This window comes from Peromyscus eremicus, chromosome 5, assembly GCF_949786415.1.
Source record: "Peromyscus eremicus chromosome 5, PerEre_H2_v1, whole genome shotgun sequence".
Taxonomy (NCBI): domain Eukaryota; kingdom Metazoa; phylum Chordata; class Mammalia; order Rodentia; family Cricetidae; genus Peromyscus; species Peromyscus eremicus.
The window spans coordinates 125,167,735-125,189,114 of record NC_081420.1 but is presented as its reverse complement, the minus strand read 5'-3'; the positions used below and the strand labels follow the sequence as shown (position 1 = coordinate 125,189,114).

At 50.7% G+C, this 21,380-nt stretch overlaps 1 protein-coding gene across 1 annotated transcript in view; it reads right to left on the bottom strand.

The window, feature by feature from the left end:
• The window catches only part of Cacna1a (calcium voltage-gated channel subunit alpha1 A), a 228,042-nt gene that overhangs the window by 16,907 nt on the left and 189,755 nt on the right, over positions 1-21,380 (bottom strand). The window contains exons 32-38 of the mRNA XM_059263091.1: positions 18,359-18,475; positions 18,037-18,102; positions 17,820-17,935; positions 11,045-11,195; positions 10,384-10,511; positions 7,700-7,796; positions 4,555-4,660 (exon numbers count right to left, since the gene is read on the bottom strand). Of these exons, the coding sequence (XP_059119074.1) occupies positions 4,555-4,660; positions 7,700-7,796; positions 10,384-10,511; positions 11,045-11,195; positions 17,820-17,935; positions 18,037-18,102; positions 18,359-18,475 (781 nt within the window). The remainder of the gene's footprint in view (positions 1-4,554; positions 4,661-7,699; positions 7,797-10,383; positions 10,512-11,044; positions 11,196-17,819; positions 17,936-18,036; positions 18,103-18,358; positions 18,476-21,380) is intronic.

Here is a 21,380-nt window from a genome sequence, read left to right as displayed (position 1 = left end):
TGTCTCATTAAACTGACCAAGCTGGTAAAGGCTGTCCTGTAGCCAAGGCTAGTCCTGGACTTGTGATCCTCCTGCCTCAGTCTGCCAAGGAGCTGGGATAACAGGCTTGAGGTCTGGGCTCCCACTCATTTGTCAGGAAGTCGAGCGCCTGCTTCCTTGCTGGCCTCCGGCCTTTGGTCTCAACCTGCCCTGTCTGTCTCCTGTCTGAGGCAACCATTCCATCATTTAGCAGCTCAGGCCTCAAGTCTGAGGGTGTCTCGGGATTCTCTCTCCCTCAAACCCACATCCACCTGGGAGGCACCCTGTCAGCTCAGTTCTCAGGCATTCAGAGTGAACACTCGAGGCCCCCCAGTCTAAGCTGCCCGCCTGTCTTCACTTGGCCTTGCGACGGTGTGGGTTAGGATGTAGTGTGTCCCCTGTGACCTGGAGTTTTCTGGAAATGCTGTACTTCTTCTACCAAAGAGTTATACACTGACAAGACTGTGGAGAGTGGGAATGCTGCAGATCAATGGCCTAAATTATCTAGGGCTTTCTTTAGTCCCTGTTGTGGCCACTTATCACTCACCTCTGTATCTGATCTGTGGTCCTTGTGATTACCAGGTAAAACCTCTATCATTTACTCTCTTTTGTTTATTCTAGATTTTATTTGTGTACATGGATATTTTGCCTCCAGCTATGTCTATATACCACGTGTGGCCAGAGAGGGGGCACTGCATTCCCTTGCGACTTGGGTCACAGACAGTTAGGAGTCACTGTGAGTGCTGGGAACCGAAACCTGATCTCCAGGAGAGCCAGTGCTCCTAAAGCTGATCATTGCTCCAGCTTCATTCATGGGTGCCCCCGCCCCCCAGACAAGGTTTCTCCATGTAACAGCTCTGGCTGTCCTGGAACTAACTCACTCTGTAGACCAGGCTGGACTCGAACTCACAGAGATCCACCTGCCTCTGCCTCCTGAGTGCTGGGATTAAAGGTGTGCATCACCACCGCCTGTCCCATCCACTGGTTTTATGACGGGGTTGTTGGATGTTCTCAGCTGTGGTGTGACTATGAAACATCCCCCATGTGTCTGGACACTTCGTCACCAATTGGTAGGGCTGTTTGGGAGGGTTGTGGGACTTTTTCCGAGTTGACCCTCTTAGAGAAGGTGAGCTGCTGAGGGTGAGTCCCTGTACTCCTCAGCTTCCTGGGTGTGGATATATGTGATCAGCCAGTCTCCTGCTCCTAAGGCCATGTCTCCCTGCCACGCTGAACTGCATCCCTCTGAAACTGTGACCCAGAAGAAAACCCTTCTCTCCCAAGTTCCTTCTGCTGGGTCGTTTCCACAGCAACGGGGGCAGCAACAAGGTCATCACCCACTGTGTCCAAGTAGTTTCCCGAGTATCTGCACCACAAGGTCAGAGCCTTCACCAGCCCTGCCCCCTTTTCTCATGGCCTCTTTCAGTTTAGACAGCATCTGAGAGCCTGATTGTGCCAACGCCACAGAGGATAGCCATGGGTTTCCCCAAGGAAAACCTGCAGGGTGGAAGTGTGGCAGAACTTCCCACAATGGGCAGTGGCCTCATGGGAGAGCCCAAGACAACACATGCATTTCTGGCTTGGAAGGAATCTTACGGTGCTGGTTGTGAATATACCTCGGAGGTGATCACCCAGTGCCTTGCCCTTCATATTACTGTGAGTATGCAGGATGAACTTAAGACCCAGTGGGAGAGCTGGCCTCAGACAGAGACTAAACGACACTACTCCCACCCAGGGACACTCTCAGCAGGGCATGGTGGCCACACCTTTCATCCCAGTACTCAGAGGCTGAGGCAGGCGTATCTCTGTGACTTGAGTCCAGACTGTGGTCTCACAGACATAGTAAGTTCCAAATAGCCAGAGCTACATAGAGACCCAGTCACAACCAACCAACCAACCAACCAAACAAACAACCAAAACCTGATTCAAAATAAATCCAGCTGGACATGGTAGCCATATCTTTAATGCTAGCACTCATGAAGCAGAGGCGATTGGATCTCCATGAGTTAAGCTAGCTTGGTGTACAATAACAAGCACCAGGCCAGCTAGGGCTGCAGAGGAAGGAAGGAAGGAAGGAAGGAAGGAAGGAAGGAAGGAAGAAAAGAAAAGAAAAGAAAAGAAAAAAAATCCCAGCACTCAGGAGGCAGAGGCAGGCAGATCTCTGTGAGTTTAAGGCCAGCCTGGTCTATGAAGTGAGTTCCAGGACAGCCAGGGCTACACAGAGAAACCCTGTCTTGAAAAACAAACAAACAAACAAACAAACAAACAAAATCAATGAAAAGAAAAAAAAAAGAAAAATTCTACTAGTATAAAATGTTGGAAATTTCAAGGAGAAATAAAATGGAGAGAGAGCTGGAGAGATGGCCCAGTGGTTATCGCACTCACTTGATGCACTGAGCCACATGGCAGCACGCAAATTAACAAAAAAGGGTTAATTTAAGTTATGAGCTAGTTAGTTAGAAACAAGCCTAAGCTACTGGCTGAGCTTTCATAATTAACAATAAGTCTCTGTGTCGTGATTTGGGAGCTGGCAGGAAGAACAGAAAAGTCTGTCAACAAATGGTGCCCCATGTTGGGTGCCAGATGATGTGTTTATCTAATTATTCTTTACCAATAAAAAACTTGGGAAGGACATATCAGGGTAAGAACTTGAGTGATCAGAGAAGCAACCTCCTTTCGCTCTCATCCCTCTATCCAAAAAGGCCGAGACCTTCTCGAAGCCCCACTCTACTACTTCCTGTCTATCTGTTCTAAGTCCTCCAAAATCTCTATGGTTAATTTTGGTCAGCTAATAGCTAGCTCTGCTCTCTGATTCAAAGTAAATTTTATTGACAGTCTTGGGAGAGTCAGAATGTGATCAAAATATCACCCAACACTTACTGCTCCTGCAAAAGACCAGCTTTCAGTTCTCAGCACCTATATTGGGCAATTCACAACTGCCTGTAACTCTAGTTCCTGGGCATCTGACTTCTGCTTTTGGCCTCCTGGGACACCAGGCACACATGTGGCACACAGGCCTATATTCTAGCAAAGATTCATACACATAAGATAAAAATAAGGCCGGGCGGCGGCGGCGCACGCCTTTAATCCCAGCACTCGGGAGGCAGAGGCAGGCGGATCTCTGTGAGTTCGAGGCCAGCCTGGGCTACCAAGTGAGTTCCAGGAGAGGTGCAAAGCTACACAGAGAAACCCTATCTCGAAAAACCAAATAAATAAATAAATAAATAAATAAATAAATAAAAATAAAAAAAATAAAAAAATAAAAATAAGTAAATCTTTTTAAGATGTTTTAAAAATAAAATAAATCATTAAAAAAAAAAAAAAAAAAAAAAAAAAGAGGAGCCGGGTGGTGGTGGCGCACGCCTTTAATCCCAGAACTCAGGAGGGTTGCAGAGCCAGGCAGATCTCTGTGAGTTCCAGGAAAGGCGCAAAGCTACACAGAGAAACCCTGTCTCGAAAAACCAAAAAAGAGAGAGAGAGAGAGAGAGAGAGAGAGAGAGAGAGAGAGAGAGGAGAGAGAGAGGGAGAGAGATGTCAGACAGTAAGAAATAAAGGCCAGAGGTTGTGGGTAAACCGAAGATGGAGCCTGAGGAGTCCCCTCCTTCTCACCCTCTCCACTCTCTTTTCAACCTCTCAATAGACAAAACTCTGTTTCAAAGGAAAACGTTGCAGAGCCTAGAAAGGAGGGAGGCTCTGATGTTCCCGAGCTCTCTGGGCTGAAAACTCTGATGATGGGGTATCTCGAGAGCCGTCAGAACTCACAGAGATGTCTTAGAGTTACTTTTATTCGTGTGTGTGTGTGTGTGTGTGTGTGTGTGTATGTGTGTGTGTGTGTGTGTGTATGTGTGTGTGTGTGTGTGTGTATGTGTGTATGTGTGTGTGTATGTGTGTGTGTGTGTGTGTGTGTGTGTGTGTGTGTGTGGCAGGTTGTGTATGCCACAGCGCACATAGGGAAGGGAGGAAACAAGTCTTAGCAACTGAATTCAGGTCAGTCCCGTTTGGCGGCAAACGCTTTTACTTCCGGAGCCGTCTGGCCAGCCTGCCTCCCTCTTCTTTATAAGCCCCGCCCGGCCGCCAGTTCACGACAGTCAGATTAACACAGGCTCTCAACCTACCTCTTCCCACCCGGTTGTCTCCATAGACTCAAGACATCACTCCCATGTGATCTGGGTCAGATCCTACCTCTTCTCTCTGATCCTGGGGGTGTCTTCTTACTCAAAGACCAAGTCAGCTCAGCAGGACCCCGTGTGGTTCCTACCCCTTGCTTCACCTATTCCTACTTCTCAGGGCTTTTGCACGCAGGCTGGTCTCAGCCCAGGGTTCCTTTCCCCTGAGTCCACACAACTCATTGTGCTACCTACTTCAAAGACTGGACTGGGGGAGCGGCTCTCCTCGGTAAGGGCTGCATCCCCTTGGAGGGTGAATGTTTACACGGGCCCAAAAATGAAGAGAAGGACGGTGGCGCCTCCGACCACCCAGCAGGAGTGGGAATCTCTGCTGCCCCCGCTTCCAGGCCCCCAAGTCTAGAGCTTGCCTTACCCTTGGCAATCTTGATATCCAGGGCTGTTCGGATCAGAGCCATGAGGGTGGAGTTGAAGTGCACTGTGTTGTCATCTGCTACAGGCAGGTCCATCCGCAGGAGTCTCTACAGAAAACCCCAGGTGAGGGCAGTCATTCTTGGGCTCTACCAGCGGCATCTTGCAAGCCAAATTCACCCGACCCAGGGAGCCCCAGGAAGAACTCTAAAGCTGGGGCAACTCCCCTGTGGTCACCTGTGCCAGCACGGAATTTCTCACACCCGCGCCGGCTCTCCCCAGCATGCAGCAAAGGAAGGAAATCAGGGCTCTCCACACTGCTGACTCCACCTCGCCCCGCCCCCCCTTGTTTTGAAGACAGGGTCTTGCTGATAGCACAGGCTGTCCTCATGAACTCATGGCAATCCTCGTGCCTTGGTTTCCTGAGCGGCTGGGATGCCAGGGCCTGCCACCACTCCCACCCAGCCCAAGCTGTTTTTTCTGTTTTAAATCTCGCCTTCGGGACCTGAGGTCTAGGGGCTCAGAGCTGTCGCCCCAGATTCTTGCCCTGCACCAGAGTTCTTCTCAAAGGCTCCCTTTCACGTCCCCGCAAAGAGAAAGAGCAGAAGGCGGATGTCAGCAGCATGTGCGTGCAGCAGCCTCGCGGTGGGATCCACGGCCACAGCCGCCGCTCCCCGCCCCCACCCCCTGCTCGGCCCAGAATGGGCAGATGATGGGCACCCAGCCGCAGCATTCCATCCTCAGAAGCGGCAGGCACCTCCCCACGCAGGCCCCTTGTGGACATGCAGCGAGGCCTACACAGAGCGGCACAAACGGGCACATGCAGACGGAATCTCGAGACTCATTCATAGCTCCGTGGGAAGTGACTTTCGGGGCTTGCCAGATCATGGCTGTCTGTGCAGTAGCAGGGAGAAGGGACAAGGGGCATTCCTGAGGCCCAGGGAAGGAATTCTGTGTTCCAGGCAGCGGTTCTGCCTGCTCCGCGGCTTGGGCAGGGGGAATGTTGGGCTTTGATGTGCCATTGGCTTGAGAGGGTGTTAAGGTCAAATCTGGGTTTCACCAGGGGATTCACAGACAGTAGGGAGATAGTAAACCAAGAACAGAGTAGGAAGTGGGATGCTGGGGTCCGGCAGGGAGGGAGGCAGTAGATAGACATAAATGAGGCGCTGTGTACAGCTGGGCAGGTGTGCACTGTACTGGGTTAAATATGACGACAGCTTTTGCTGCATAGTGGGAAAGTGTCTTCTCTGTAACACAGTTTCCCAGCAGACAAAGTGTTCTGTAGAAAACATGCTATTTAAAATGTGCACAAAGGTGCCTTAGGGAGCCATGGTGGCTTTATACAGACATCAGGTTGGGGAGGGACAGGAGGGATGCTTGTGGGAAGAGATTAAAATCTGAGAGGGATGAGGAGCAGCCACACAGGCTTGGAACAGTACTGAAAGGAGAGGAACCAAGATGGAGGGGAAGGTCAGGATATGGAGTCACTTCTGGGGCATGGGGTTTGAAGGTCATCCCTGGCCACCTTGAGGATGAACTGAGGGAGCAGATGTCCTCCAGGGCCGGGGGAGATTCCAGGACAGAAGTTTAGAGGAGCAGCAGTCTCCTCGCTCCCTCAGCTGGCATACACCCCCACCCACCCCCAGATCCCCCCCAAGGCAGCGTGCAAGGCCTGATTGGTGCACCACGATCGGGTGGGGGCAGCGGCGGCCCTCCTGCTTGCTCTGAAACAATGGAGTGAGAGGCATGTTGGGGCATTTTGGGTAGATGGGTGGCATGGTTCAGGCGCTGGGGAGACATCTCCAGGGCAAGGGGAGGATGGGGGGACTCAGCTGTGGGAGGTGTCAGATCTCCCGGGCCCTAAGTCAGAGGTCAGCTTCAGATGTGTGTGGAGAGGCCAGGGTTTAAGAGCTGAAGGCACAAAACAGTCTGCCCTGGGCCTGGGGCTATGCGTTTCTGGATGGGCAGAGACGTACGATTTGGCTCCCCAGGGTGGGTCATATGGATGCTCGGGGACTGGAGTGCTCCCTCCCCCTCCCCGTGGCTTGTCGGCCATAATGGAGTCTCAAAACACTTAGACACTCATCAGAAAGGACACAGTGCGCTGCTGAGAGTCGAGGGATGCTCATGACTCAGTTACTCGAGAAAAGAAAAAAAGAAAAAAGAAGAGGATGTCGGCAGAAGACTCGCTGGGTGTTGTGGTCACCACCGAAAAGTCCCCAGCTCTGGGACATCGGTGTTGGCAAAGATAGACTACCTTGTAAGCCACTCTGGCCGGGCACTTCTTCCCCAGACCCAGGGGTGGGGACATGTGTCTCAGCATCTGATACATGTCCGGGTAAGGCATGCGACCCCTGGCAGCACCAGAAACAAAAAAACAGGACGGGGTGGGGGTGGGGCAGAGAACCAAAAGGGGGGGGGAGGTGGAGAAGAAACGGAAAAAGAAAAAAAAAAAAAGAAGAAAAAACCAAAAAAACCAAAAACCAAAAAAACCACACGAGCCGAAAAAATAGAGAAAGAGGCAGAGAACGATAAAATAGATATTTCAAATAAATGGAAAAGAGGAGAAAAATGGAAGAAAAGGTAATTAAAAATGATTATTTCACTGCTTACAAGCAGGCAGAGAGAGAGAGAAAAGAGAAACAGTCAGACTCCACTTGGGCTCCAGGCTGGCTCAGGTGGTACGAGCTGGAGAGCTTTACCGTTCATTCCAGGGGCCGAGTACTCTGGCTTGGCTGAGGCTGGTCTCTGAGGGGGCCTGGGTGAGGAAGAGGAGCTAGGGCAGAGCATGGGGGTGGGCAGTGAGGCTGGAGGCTTCAGGAGGCAGGGAGTGGCGGAGGAGAGAGTGGGGGTAGGGAATGCAAAGTTACAACTCCCCCAAGGGATGCGTCTGATTTGGGGGTGTCATTGAGACCACGGGATGGGCAGCTTCAGCTAAGAGCAAGCACAGATGTTCGGAGGGAACAGAGGTATGTCCCATGCTTCGTGGAGTCTGCATGGCCGCATTCTGGAGGCTAACAGTTTGCTAGTGTAATGCAAGAGAGAGATGGCTCTGTTTTTGAGAAATATATATATATGAAATATATATATGGAAGACCCCAAGCCACACTCATTCAATCGATGCTAGCAGGTTTTAGTGGAAATCAAACCTTGCAAGCAACCCTATGAGGACATTTCTTGCCTAAGCCGAGAGGGGGCGATATTACTCGCAATAAACTGTACATGTCCTTATAGTGAATGCGGCCGCTGAAAGGAGAAGAAAGGGTTAGTGGAGGTCCTGGGTTGGTCACCACGAAAAGGGCCCCAAGCACACAGTGGGACCGGGATGACGAGGCTGAGGCCTCCTGACTTGAAGGAGTGGGACTCCGGGACAAGTAAACGGTCTGACACATTCAGAGACACTTGTGCACCCCCCGCCCTCAGGGAGACTCTGATGGGGTGCTGCAGGTTCTAGGCTGTGGCCTCTCCACTCGGGAGTCCTCTGCATCTGCCTCCTTTGCCACCTACAGTGGCTACACTGGTGTGGGTGGGTATGTGGCCTAGTGGAAGGGACAGCATCCCAGTGCAGTGACCTAAATCAAAAAGGAAGAGTTAAACAGGCCCCCAAACCAGCCCCAGTCACATGCCTTGCCCCGGCCTCTCCGACTCAAGGAGGCCTTCTCTGGGGGCTGCAGTCATGGGGGAGACAGACAGCTCTCTGCATTTGCTTGTGGGCCTATTTTTCAGGGCTGAGGCTGGAAGAAGCAGAGCACAGACCACTAAGAGCCACAGGGGTGCTCCTTCAGTCCTGGGTCCAGAAGGAACTAGAATCCTTGTTCTGCTGCCCCGGAGGTGCCTCAGGACACTCCATGTAGTCTAAGATGCCCTGTGATCTCCTGTTGCCAGCAGAGGGTATGCTGGGGGGGGGGGGGGCGGTGTCTCTGTGCAACAGGGAGACTCAGCCTTGCTATCATCGGTAGGATGCACCTGTCTCCCCGCTTTCCTGTGTGAGCGTCTCTAAGTTTTTAATTTATTTTTCAAGGTGTGGGAGATGGAACCAAGGGCCTCAAATATGCTAGGCAAGAGCCACGTTCTTAGACCTTGACAGTTTTTATTTTAATAAAAAATATTTATTATTTACTTATGTACCTGTGTGTGGGTGTCCACAGAAGCCAGAAGAGGGCATAAAATCCCCTGGAGCTGGAGTTAAAGACAGTTGTGAGCTGCCATGTTGGGTTCCGGGAATTGAACCTGGGTCCTCTGCAAGGGCAACTAGTGCCCTTGACCACTGAGCCATCTCTCCAGTCCTAATTTTTTTTTAAAATATCTTTTGATCTCATTCTTTTTTTTTTAAGGTAGATTTTTTTTTTAAATTTATTTATTGTTTTTATTTATTTCTATATATACAGTGTTCTGCCTGCATGGGTCCCTGCGGGCCAGAAGAGGGCATCATTACGGATGGTTGTGAGCCACCATGTGGTTGCTGGGAATTGAACTCAGGACCTCTGGAAGAACAGTCAGTGCTCCTAACCACTGAGTCATCTCTCCAGCCTCAGCCCCACTTTTTAATTTTATTTTTTTAATTTTTTTTCCTTTTATTTTTTTCCAGAGCTGAGGACCGAACCCAGGGCCTTGCGCTTGCTAGGCATGCGCTCTACCACTGAGCTAAATCCCCAACCCCTAATTTTATTTTTAAAAAGGCTTATTTGTTCACCTTCTGGCTTTTTTTTTTTTGAGACAGGGTCTCACCATGTGACCTTGACTGTCCTGAAACTCACTATACAGACCAGGCTGAGACCTGAACCTGGGTTCTTTGCAAGAGCAGCACATGGTCTTAATCGATCCATCTCCCAGCCGTGTGTGTGTGTGTGTGTGTGTGTGTGTGTGTGTGTGTGTGTGTGTGTGTGTGTATGTGTAGGTGAGAGAATAACTTGTGGGAGCTGCTTTTCACCATCTGGGTGGATCCTGGGGATTGAACTTAGACTAGGCAGCAAGTGCCTTTACACACTGAGTCATTTGCTAGCCCTAAAATTATATTTGAAGTAAGGTAATAGACCTCGAACTCCTGGTCCTCCTGCCTCAGTCTCCTAAAAGCTGGGATTATAGGTGTGCACCACTCTACCTGGCTCTTTTGTAAGCTTTATTATTATTACTATTACTATTATTATTACTATTATTTTATTTGGATTTTGCTTATTTGTTTTTGGTTTTTTGAAACAGGGTTTCTCTGTGTAATAGACCTGGCTGTCCTGAAACTCTTTCTATAGACCAGGCTGGCCTTGAGATCCGCCTGCCTCTGCCTCCTGTTTGCTGGTATTAAAGGTGTGTGCCACCATGCCTGGCTTATTTTGTTTTTGAAACAAGGTCAATTGTAGCCCAGGCTAGCCCTGCACTCCTGATTCTCCTGCCTCAGCCTTTTGAGTGTTGGGATTACCCACATGTGCCACAATGTCCAGCCTACTTTAAATTTTGAACTGAATGCTGCCACTCTAACACTGGGGCATGTGCCAAGGTGGGCCAGGGCTGCCTCTACACTCCCAGGTGAATGGAGGCCAGAGGTTCTTAATGTAGGTTACCAGCTGGAGGCCTCACCGTAAGAGACCAGGTTGTGGAGAGTTGTGGAAGCCAGGGAACCTTGAAAATCCCCCTAGTTGACCACGTTCATCGAGAAAGGCTGGGGCTTGAACAAGGGGTGGTTTGCACTCAGCCTGAGGTAGTGTGAAAGTCATGATTCCCACCCTGGACTCCTCACTCCTGAGGTTCCAATGTTCCACACCCCAGACCTGACTTAGTTCCTGTCCCAGTTTCAGGAGGAGGTTAGCAACACAGCCAGAAGATTTGTGATCCTCCTTACCAGGCAGCAGGGTCATACTCGGCCCAGACACGCACGTACTCATCCAGGTGGTGGGGGCCCAGGATGGAGGAATCTCGGGTGAGGTACTCGAAGTTGTCCATTATGACAGCAACGAAGAGATTCAGCATCTGGGGGCCAAGGGGGCCAATGGGAGTAGAGAGGAGACCATGGGGGAGGGGCAAGAGGCACACAGACCCAAGGGAAAGAAAGGGCGCACACATAAACGGCACAGACACAAAAGATACCCACTCAAAAGGCCAGTGAGAGTGGAAGCCTGGCAAAGGGGAGAGAGATGGACAGACACACCCAGAGGCAAAGCCCAAGAGAGAGGCACAGTGGAGGCACGGTGCGCTATGTGAGCCCGGAGCCAAAGCCAGAGCCTGCTATGTGCAAATCTACCCACCAGAGCTAAATTCAAGTTTTCACTGGGGTCCAGTTCCAGCTGGGAAGGCCCTGGGCCTCTGCAGGAGGGAGTGTCTGCTATGGCTCAGAGTAGAGGAGCCGGGGTGTTCCTTTACAGTGCAAAGACCCACAGTCACCCATCCAGTTGTCACCGTGTGGGAGACAATTTGTCTTCTACCCCAGTCACAGTCTACAGAGATTCACGTACTGGAGTCAAGGGCAGGGCTGAGGACATGGCCCTCCACGTGTGCAAACTCACCAGAAACGAGCAAAGGAAGATGAAGGAGACGAAGTAGAAGTATGCAAACTCATTGCCACAGTCGGCTGTGAGGATCCCAGAGTTCTTATCACACGGCTTCCCACTGAGACAGGAGAGCATGATGTTGTGCCACGCTTCTCCTGTGGCGCTCCTGAGGATAGGCAGCATCAGTGACCCGTGACCTGTGACCTGGGCTCCAGCCCCAAATGGACACCACTGCCTCCCTACCAGGGTACGGACTGAGGCTCTGGGCTGGCCAGTCACGGGCCCAAGTCTCAGGGGACCGTCCCCTTGAGTGCTCACAGGGCTCTCTCTGCTCGACCCGGTTGTGCCTTAAAAGTCCATGGGAAGGGCTCAGTGAGCACCGACAGGTTCTTGTCACAAGGCCTGACCACCAGGGTTTGATCCCTGGGACCCACACGGTAAAGGGGAGAACTGACTCCCACAAGCTGTCCTCTGCGCTACACGTGTGTGCCACGGCAGAGGCGCCACACCCACACACGATACCATGTGACAAGTGTCAGAAAGATGAGAAGGGAAGTGCAGGGGACCCAGTGGGGCTGTGGGAGGGCTGGTGGTGGCCATCGGGGGATCTGTGTGACTCCCAGACTTTCCTCGCTCCACATGTCCATCCTCAGTGCCCCGTCTCCGGGTTGCTCGCCAGGCTCTTCCCTGTCTTCAAGCATATCAGCCATGCTCCTGCCTCAGGGCATTTGCACTGGCTATAGTTTTTGCTTAGATGTCCTTCTGAGGATCTGTATCTCTCATAGGGTCTCACTAGGTAGCCTAGGCTGGCCTCACACTGTGTAGCCTAGGCTGGCCTCACACTGCCAGTCCTTTTGCCTCTTCCTGTGTGCTGGCACCGTGGATGAGCACCAGCACACCCTGCTTCCCACTCTCTCTGAACTTTTTGTTTTGTTTGGTTTTTGAGACAGGGTTTCTCTGTGTAGCCCTGACTGTCCTGGAACTCACTCTGTAGACCAGGCTGGCTTCAAGCTCCCACCAATGGGATGAGATGCAGTCACAACCTATATCAGGGATAAAGGCGGAAGTCATCTTGGTCCTGTGTGCTTGCTAGACTGATTTGGGTTTGGGCCTGTACGTTTTACAAAAAGAATTTTTTTTTTTTTTTTTTTTTTTTTTTTTTTTTTTTTGGTGTGTCCCTTCATGGAACATGGAGGTTACTCTTTGTTTCTAACAATTCAGGGGCTTGTTTTGAACTTCAAGCCCATCCCTGGAAGACACGTCCCCTGACATGTTGTGGTGCTCCCAGGGTCTCAGGTAAACTGGGCTGGAAAGGCTCCGAGGATGGAAAGTTTCTCAGCAACGCGGGAAAGGGCCCAGGGAAGCTGCACATCACAGCTGGTGTTCAGGACACTTGTGAGAACGAACAAGCGTTGTACCCGCAGGGCCTCCAAGGGACTCTCAGTTTAGATTCAAGAAATTTCCTCCTTAGGGGTGGGCGTTGAGATAAGGACAGGAATGGAAAATAATCAGGTCAAGCTGAGGACAGAGAGGACCTGCTGGCTTAAAAAAAAACCAAAATAAAACAAACAAACAAAAACCCAAAACGAAACCAAACTTCACAGTGACTCCAGTGTCATTTTCTCACAAGGCCTCCTTAGCTCGGTGACGTTACAAACATCAGTTTGATGATGTTTTACTATGTCTCTGTCATTCAAAGCCTGGAGCATGGCTCTGCTGGTCATCCTCCGGATGTACAAGCTATAAAACAATACCTGACTGTCTTGTGTTTTCTGTAAGACTTACCTTGGAGCTTATAGATCTTGTTATCAATGTCTAAATGTCTACATGGTAATGTTATTATTTATTTATTTTTTATTTTGCAAGACTATGTAGCCCTGGCTGTCCTGGAGCTTGCTATATAAACCATGCTGGCCTTGAACTCACAGAGATCCACCTGCCTCTGCCTCTGCCTCCTGAGTGTTGGGATTAAAAGTGGGGACCACCAGGCCCATAAGGTTATTGATGTTATTTTTCGGGCTTTCCTCTTTGAGTGTGGTGGTGCACAGGACTCTCCTCTAAGGCAAACAACTGCCTTCCTCATAAGACCAGCTGTGCAGAGATGGACAACCACACCAGACAGGCACTGGGGGTGGTGCAGGCCAGGTGGGAGGGAGCCCACAAGACTTCTACCCTGTGCAGAGAACTACAGGCGACTGAGGAATGCTGAGCAGGAGACATCATCTTCCTCAGGAAGAGCACAGCAACTGGCTATCTAATACCAGAGGGTCAACCCTGCAGACACACAAGTAACACTGTATAGACTGAGCAGGATGTACTCCTGTATTTAGGAACATAGGGATGTTATTGAAAAATTAATGAAAAAAGAGGCCATACGTTTAAAAGAGTATGGGGGAGGCTTGGAGGGAGGAAAGGGAAGTGGGGAATGATGTGATTATGTCATAATCTCAAAAAATAACTAAAAAAAAAAAAATAAGGGATTGTTGTTCTTACAGGACACCAGTGTCCCCAGTCCCCACACGGCAGCTTACAGCAACTGTAGTTCTGAGGCCCTGACACCTTCTGATCTCTGAGGTCTCTTGCATGCATGTGGTGTACGTACATACATACATATGCAGAGGTGCATGTGGTGTACGTACATACATATGCAGAGGTGCATGTGGTGTACGTACATACATACATATGCAGAGGTGCATGTGTACACATGAAGAATTAAATAAACAAATCTTTAAAAAGATCATCACAGCTGGACCTGTTACTACTGATGTTCCTTCATAAGAGGAGGGTGTGGGCGGGGTCACTGGACCCTCACTGAGCACCCAGCCCCTCTCCCAGCTGGCTGAGTGAGGTTCTGCCCTCATGGCAGAGGTCTTGAGGAGGAGCTAAAACATAAAGGCGGGAAGACTGGAGAGAGCAGGCTGCACTGTGGGGAAGCCACTGTCCACACTGAGGGAAGACTTTCCAGTGTGGCTTCAGGTCACTCACACTCCTGTCAGAGCCCCTCAGCCATGCACTTGTAAGTAAGGCCCCAGGTGAACTTCAGTTTGTCATAAGGACTTTAGGACCTGAAGAGAAAAAATTCTCACAACAGGTGGTAAATTTATCTTGTTAATGATAATATCAGGTCTCATGGTGTTAAGAAAAAAAACTGATGAGTAAAAGAAAATGTAAGAAGGATACGAAAAATGGAAATAGCTTTAATAAAGAATGGTTTATGCATGAAGATTAAGATGACTGGATGTTTCTAGAATGAAAAAGAAAACCAGGAAGTCTATGCACATTATGAAGGTCTGAAGTCATTCAAAGTTTGTAAAAGATGAGACTTAGAGATTATGCATATGACATTATCATTTCTAGAGTCAAGGTTCAATACATTGATGTTAAATGTCTGTTTAAACGAATGGTGTTATTGACCCACTCTTGATGAGTACAAGGACTGGGTTAAAGGGCAAACATGTATGTCCAATTCATGTTTCTTGTAAGAGTGTTATGTCTAACCCATGTTTCTTGTAAGAGTGTTTTGTTTTTGTCTAGGCAAACACAGTAGTTAAAATACTTGACTGCTGTAGCTGACCTTCTCAGTGTTCAATGACCATACTTGGAGGCCTGTACTGCTGTGGGCAGAGGGATTAAAAAGACAGTATTCCCTCCTTTCTCTCCAAGGTCAACTAGATCCCAGGGCACTGTGGGGCTTCTCTAAAAATGTCCTGTAACTATGGGGAGTCATCTGTTCTCTTGTTCAGGGAGGCCATGGAGACCCACTAGGTGAACTCTAACCAGTGTCGGGCCTATAGAGGAGGAGGAGCAGAGGATGGAGTAAAGTCATGGTGAGCCTTAGACTTGTGCTGGAATAGATGGAGCCAGAGGTTCCTCTCAAGCCCAAGTAGTGACCCCTGAGGACCAGACTCTCAACTCCGCTTGACAGGAGAAACCAAAACCCAAACCAAAGGAAGTGATTGATTTTGGCCATCTGCTTGGTCTTAACTGCCCAGCAAGAACATGTAACAGAACACCAGTGATTGGTGTTTCCTCAAAAGTCCAAGGGGTTGGACTTCCCAGACTTTGTGCTGGGCAGTGGTGGCGGCACACCTTTAATCCCAGCACTCAGGAGGCAGAGGCAGGTGGATCTCTGTGAGTTCAAGGCCAGCCTGGTCTAACAGAGTGAGTTCCAGGACAGCAAAGCTACATAATGAGACCCTGTTTTAAACAAACAAATGCTACTCTGATCTTTTGGTTGTTTAAAATGATCTATTACTTTTACTTTATTTTATTTTATTTTATTTTATTTTATTTTTGGTTTTTTGAGACAGGGTTTCTCTGTGTAGCTTTGTGCCTTTTCCTGGAACTCACTTGGTAGCCCAGGCTGGCCTCGAACTCACAGAGATCCGCCTGGCTCTGCCTCCCGAGTGCTGGGATCAAAGGCGTGCACCACCAACGCCCGGCTTTACTTTATTTTATTTTTATGTGCATTGGTGTTTGACATACTGCATGTATGTCTGTGTGAGAGTGTCAGATCTCCAGGAACTGGAGTTACAGACAATTGTGAGCTCCCATAGGGGTGCCAGGAACTGAACCCAGGTCCTCTGGAAGAACAGCTGGTGTTCTTAACTACCAAGACATCTCTCCAGCCCAGTTTTTTTTTTTTTTTTTTCCCAAGACAATGTTTCTTTGTGTAGCCCTGGCTGTCCTGGAACTCACTTTGTAGACCAGGCTGGCCTTGAGCTCAGAGATCCACCTGCCTTTGCCTCCGGAGTGTTGGCTCAGATTTAAGACTCAGACTTTGGCTCACTGAAGGGCTACTTGCAGTCAAGAGAGATAAGCCTATTTTATTTTATTTTTTTAACTAAAAATTCAAAATTCTTATCTTTCTCTCTCTAGAGCCATCTGGAAGGGACCTCACACTGGTTCTAACCAACCCAACAGCTGTAATAGTGCCTGACAATAGGTCCTAAGTTCATCACTGTTGAATCAGGCCATGAAGGCCAAAGGAAAATGGAGGAGGAGCCTAGTAGCCGGATGCTCCCGTGAGCCCATCCAAAGATCCTAAGGGGCATGTCTTCTGGCTCTCCTGGCTCCCTGCCTAGGCTAACCCCTCTTGCATCTGCTCCTCCCTCACCTAACCTCCTCCTGCTCTTTCCGTGAACCTGTCAGGCTTCCTGTCCTCTGGAGGGGTAACTCAAAACTACCACACTTGATACCCCAATTCAGCTGGCGGGAGTCACATTGGTTGTTGCCACAAATTCCCAACATCATGCAGGGTCACCTCTTCAGGTGGTGATAGGAACAGGAGGCAGAAACTGTCTAGGTAGTTTACGATGAAAAGACCCCAGAGTAAACACATTTTTCTTGGCTAAAAGCCAAAAACATTGCCGTGCTTCTTAGCAGTCCCATCCTTATCAGAGACCAGATATCCCGCACTGGCTGGTCTTAAGTCAACCTGACACACACACTTCAGCTGAACCTCCATTGAGAAAATGCCTCCATAAGATCCAGCTGTTAGGCTTTTTCTTTTTTTTTTTTTTTTTTTTTTTTGGTTTTTCGAGACAGGGTTTCTCTATGTAGCTTTGCACCTTTCCTGGGACTCACTTGGTAGTCCAGGCTGGCCTCGAACTCACAGAGATCCGCCTGGCTCTGCCTCCCGAGTGCTGGGATTAAAGGCGTGCGCCACCACCGCCCGGCAGGCTTTTTCTTAATTAGTGATCAAAGTGGGAGGAGCCAGCCCATTGTGGGTGGTGCCACCCCTGGGCTGGTGGTCCTGGGTTCTATAATAAAGCAGGCTGAGCAAGTCACTGAGCAAGCCAGTAAGCAGCACCCCTCCATGGCCTCTGCATCAACTCCTGCCTCCAGGTTCCTGCCCTGCTTGAGTTCCTGTCCTGACTTCCTTCAATTATGGACTATAATGTGGAAGTGTAAGCCAAATAAACCCTTTCTTCCCCAACTTGCTTTTGGTCCTGGTGCTTCACTGCAGCAATAGAACCCTGACTAAGACAACGCAGGGAATGTCTGTTGAGGCAATCTCCTGGTCAAGAGAAAACTTCCCATCTAGGGTGAAAACCTCGTACTCTAGCTGGGCCAGGTCCATCAGTTGGTGAAGGGACCTTTCTATAGGAAGGTGGGCTTACTGTGAACCACACTTAAGCCATAACTTGGTATAACAATGGTTTACTGTTACCAGAAACTCCAAATGGTCAATATTTGTTGGCTAAGTTTGAGAGAGGAGTGTAACAAAGGGGGAATTGTGAGAAACGTTTTTGGTTTTCTGTGGAAGGAAGTTAACCCAGCGAGGACTCATGTTTCATCAGGCTTCCTTGCCTCCTCTGCACCAGCTTGTGAAGTAGAGTTGCCACCAATGGGATGGAACAGTCATGACCTCTGTCAGGGACGAGACAGGAGCGACCTTGGGTCTGATATGCTTGCTAGACCAGTTGGGTCTTGTTGCATGCTTTTCACAAAAAGAACTGTCTTGTTTTGTTAGCGTATTCTTTTGTGGGACACAGATTATTTCTTGTTTCTAACATCCGTAAGACAGGGTCTCACAAGTACTCCCATCTCAAAAGCTGGTCAGGAGGCTTGGACTAGGTAACAGCAGGAATATTCCTTCTGTGCTTCTACCCTGCCAGGGTCCTTGTCCCCAGCGCTAGTGGGAAGAGGAGGAGAGCTGGGCAGACTTAAGTTCACCCCAACTCTAAGAGTCAGAGGGACCATTCCCCAGTCAGAGGAGTAATGAACACACAGGATGAAGACAGGTTCAAACCCAACCCCCAAAGAAGCACGACCCCCACCCCCTCACCGGAAGAGAAGCATGAGCGCCTGGAAGAAGGTCCGGAAATTATTGTGCTCAGTAATTTGGAACTCATCCTCGTCACTGTCCTCGTCTTCCCCATCAATGCCGATGTTGCCAAACACCTGGAGAGTTGGAGGGTGACTGGGGCAGCCACAGGGGCCCTGGCTCCCTCTGAGGCAGGCCCACCTCCCGCAGCCCTGGTACCCCAAGGGTGCGGGATCACCTGCATCCCGATGATGGCATAGATGAAGAAGAGCATGGCGATCAGCAGACAGACATATGGTAGGGCCTGGAGGGAAGGAGGGCAATGAGGAGGGGTGCCAGGCAGCTCTTGCCCTGAGCTGCCCACACTGGGTCAGGTGGTCGGGGTCTGGAACGAGGCCCTCAGAGTTCTGCAGACACTGGGTGCAGACGTTAGACAGGGTTGCGCATTAACCTCTTTTGGCTTGGTTTCCCCATTTCACCCAGAGCTAGGGCGTCTGCTCTGGCCTGGACCACCACCACCAGCAGCAGCAGCAGCAGCAGCAGCAGCGACTTCGGCTCACCTTGAAGGATTGCACGAAGGTCCAGAGGAGAATGCGGATGGTGTAACCCTGCCGGAGGAGTTTGATGAGTCGGGCGGCACGGAAGAGGCGGAGAAAGCTCAGGTTGATGAAGTTATTCTGAGGAGATGAGGAAGAGAGGTGACCATCCACCCCCCCTGCGGAGTTTAGAGTAGTCAACACTCACAGAGGCCCCTACACGAAGCCAACCAATAGGAAAAAAAGCAAGCCACACCCCAAATAAGGAGGGAGAGGAGAGAAAGCACCGTTAATGCAATAGAGCAGAGGGGAACTTAAAAAAAGTGGGGTGGGGGAGGGCGGGCGGGGAAGGAAGAGATATCAACTCAAAAGCTTAAGCCCACCCAGCCAGGTCCACTCACAAGTGGGGAAGGGGGGGGCAGGAGGAAGGAACAGGGTCGGGGAGAAAATAACAAAAGAGCACGGAAAAGAAAATAATACATCCGAATCATCCAATCAGGAAAAAAATCGAGATGGTTTTTATTTCTCCCAACAACCAAATGCACTGAGACGATAGGACACAAGCGGGTCAAGTTGCAGTACCCAGCACAAGAGTACGAAGCACAGACACGGGCCGGGTTGGGGAAGGGCGCCAGCACACGCAGGCCTAGGGGTAAGTGCGGTTCCGAGGGCATGTTACGCTCGGGCCAGAAATGCATCTGTCCTGGGACTCACCGGGCACCCTGCCCTGCCCTGCCCTGCCCTGCCGAGCTGCCCACCCGCTCCTGCCCGCCCTGACCTCACCCCACGGCCCAGAGGTGCAGCGGCTGGAGCCAATGGGGAGAAGCGGAAGGGCATCTTTTCTTACCCCCTTGGCGAGCGGGAATGGGGAGGACGGGAGGGAGCTGGGACTGTTCGGCTGCAGGGTGAGTCCTCGCTGCCCGCTGAGTCGGAGAAGATGCATTAGGGGCCCTTTCCCCCCTCTCAGGGATGGCTTCTCAGCTTCTGGGGCTGGGTGGTGTCTCGGGACCAGGCCTGCGGGAAGCAGGAAGGTCTCAGCTCCCGGGGCGAGCGAGCTCTGATCAGCCCAGGGCCCACCGAGGGGCCAGTGCTGGGGGTGGGGAGATGAAGCTATCCTTGGCCCCAGGACTTCCCTAGGTGGACCCTTCCTGTCCTCCAAACCCAGGTCTAGTCGCTGCCTCTGCGGCCTCCCACCCAGGCTGTTATAGTGGGGAGAGGCTGTCTGGAAACTGTGGGCAAGGCCTAGGACTCTCCAGGGCGCTTCAGGGGAGGTTGGTGGGGGCGAGAAGTGACTCAATATAGCCAATGAAACTAATTTGTCAGGCCCGAGCTTTTTTTTTTTTTTTTTTTTTTTTAAATAAAAAAGTTGCTAATTTAAAAAATCAGATTTTGCCCACCAATCTGGCTTTTTGGCTCCCCCAGGCCTCTCACAGCTGACCCTGGAGTCTGGCTACATGCTCTCCAGTTTCCTAATCTCTGGTAATTGGCCACAGAGCATTTGAGTTTTCTGCCTGGGGACCACGTGGTCATTCCCAGCAGGCATGAGGCAGGAGGGCAAGGGGTTTCTGGCTAGAAGGGGGCTTACTGGTGTGCCAGTCTAAGGATCTGTAGGAGTTCCGGATACAGGTCAGGAGGCAAGACTGAATGAGATCTAATGATGACCGGCTTTGACAATGGCATCCTTCTGGTCTGTCCCATCTCTATTTGCACAAGGAATCATTTGTTGATTGCAACAGGGTTGTGCTATCACCCAGGCTGGTCTTGAATTTGAGATCCTCCTGCCTCAGACTCCCCGAGTGCTAGGATTACAGGGGGCATCACTAGGCTTTGCCTTTGGGCAGTGAATTATATGTTTAACCCACTTCCCTTTACTGGACCTGTGCCTTGAGCTAGCTCTGGCTTGGAAGCTGAGAGGCAGTGACTGGAGTTTGAAGAATTTCTGAGGCTGGTAAGAGGCCTCTGGGGTAAAAGACTTGATCCTAGGGTTTCTGGGGCGGAGAATAAACCTTGGGCTCCTGCATTGGGACACTGTTGGGCCCAATCATTGTCAGCCTGTTCCAAAAGACTCATACAAGCCTGCAAATCTAGCTAAGAGTCAGTCACCCACCATGCCCAGCTGACCTGATGCCTGGTCCTGCCTAGCCACCCAGCTCCACTGGGGATGGGACCACTGACCAAGAAGTAGTCCCAACCCTTTCCCTCAACCCTCCAGAGAACAAGCCATCCCTTCAGTGGGGCGGGTCATAACATGTGGGCTCGGCCGACCATGCAGAGGCAGGGGTTCGTAGGAGCAGTTTGAGGCTGGGGGCTAACTGGCACATGCAGAAGCAGGGATCCAGCAGCCGCTGAGCATGCGCACACGTGAGGGAGGAGGGGTAGGGGCTGGAGAAGTCAGGGGTCCTAGGCCTCATCCGCTCCTCCAGCTCTTCCTGGGTCTGCATGGAGTCCTGTCAGCACACAGAACTCCCAAGAGGAGTCCCCTTTCTACTCAGACCCCACCCTGTGCTCCAGGCTGAGCAGCAGCTGAGGATGTAGGCTCAGGTGTGTGGGGCATCCTGGTCCTTGCGCTCTCTTCCAGTGACATGCTCAAGGGCAGGTGTCTCTTGGGTTTTTAGAAAGACATGGGCACCACTCCAAACTACCTATAGATGTGAGCCCTTCCTCAGGCCCCAGGCCCTGAACTGGGGTTCTTCTGTGGCATCCCAAGGGCGCCTCAGACTCCATCTGGCTACAGGTGTTCTCCCCATAACCCTGACCTCCTCCCACTCGTAACTTCCATCTCTAGTTTTCCAGAGACACCAGCTCAGCCCTTCCTCAGGCCCTGCAGAGGCCCCCCTTCCATTCTCGACGTCCCTGTCACCTCCCCCTGGGGCTTCCTGGCAATCTTGTCTAATCAGTCCGGGAAGTGCCCTTGATTCAAATCCTCGCGGATCTATTTACTGCTCAGGATGAAGCCTAGATGCCCCGTCCCTTCATTTTTCTGAACCAGCCTTTCTCTCTGCTGCACCCAAGTCCTCTCACTTGCAGACCTTGACCTCTGCACACT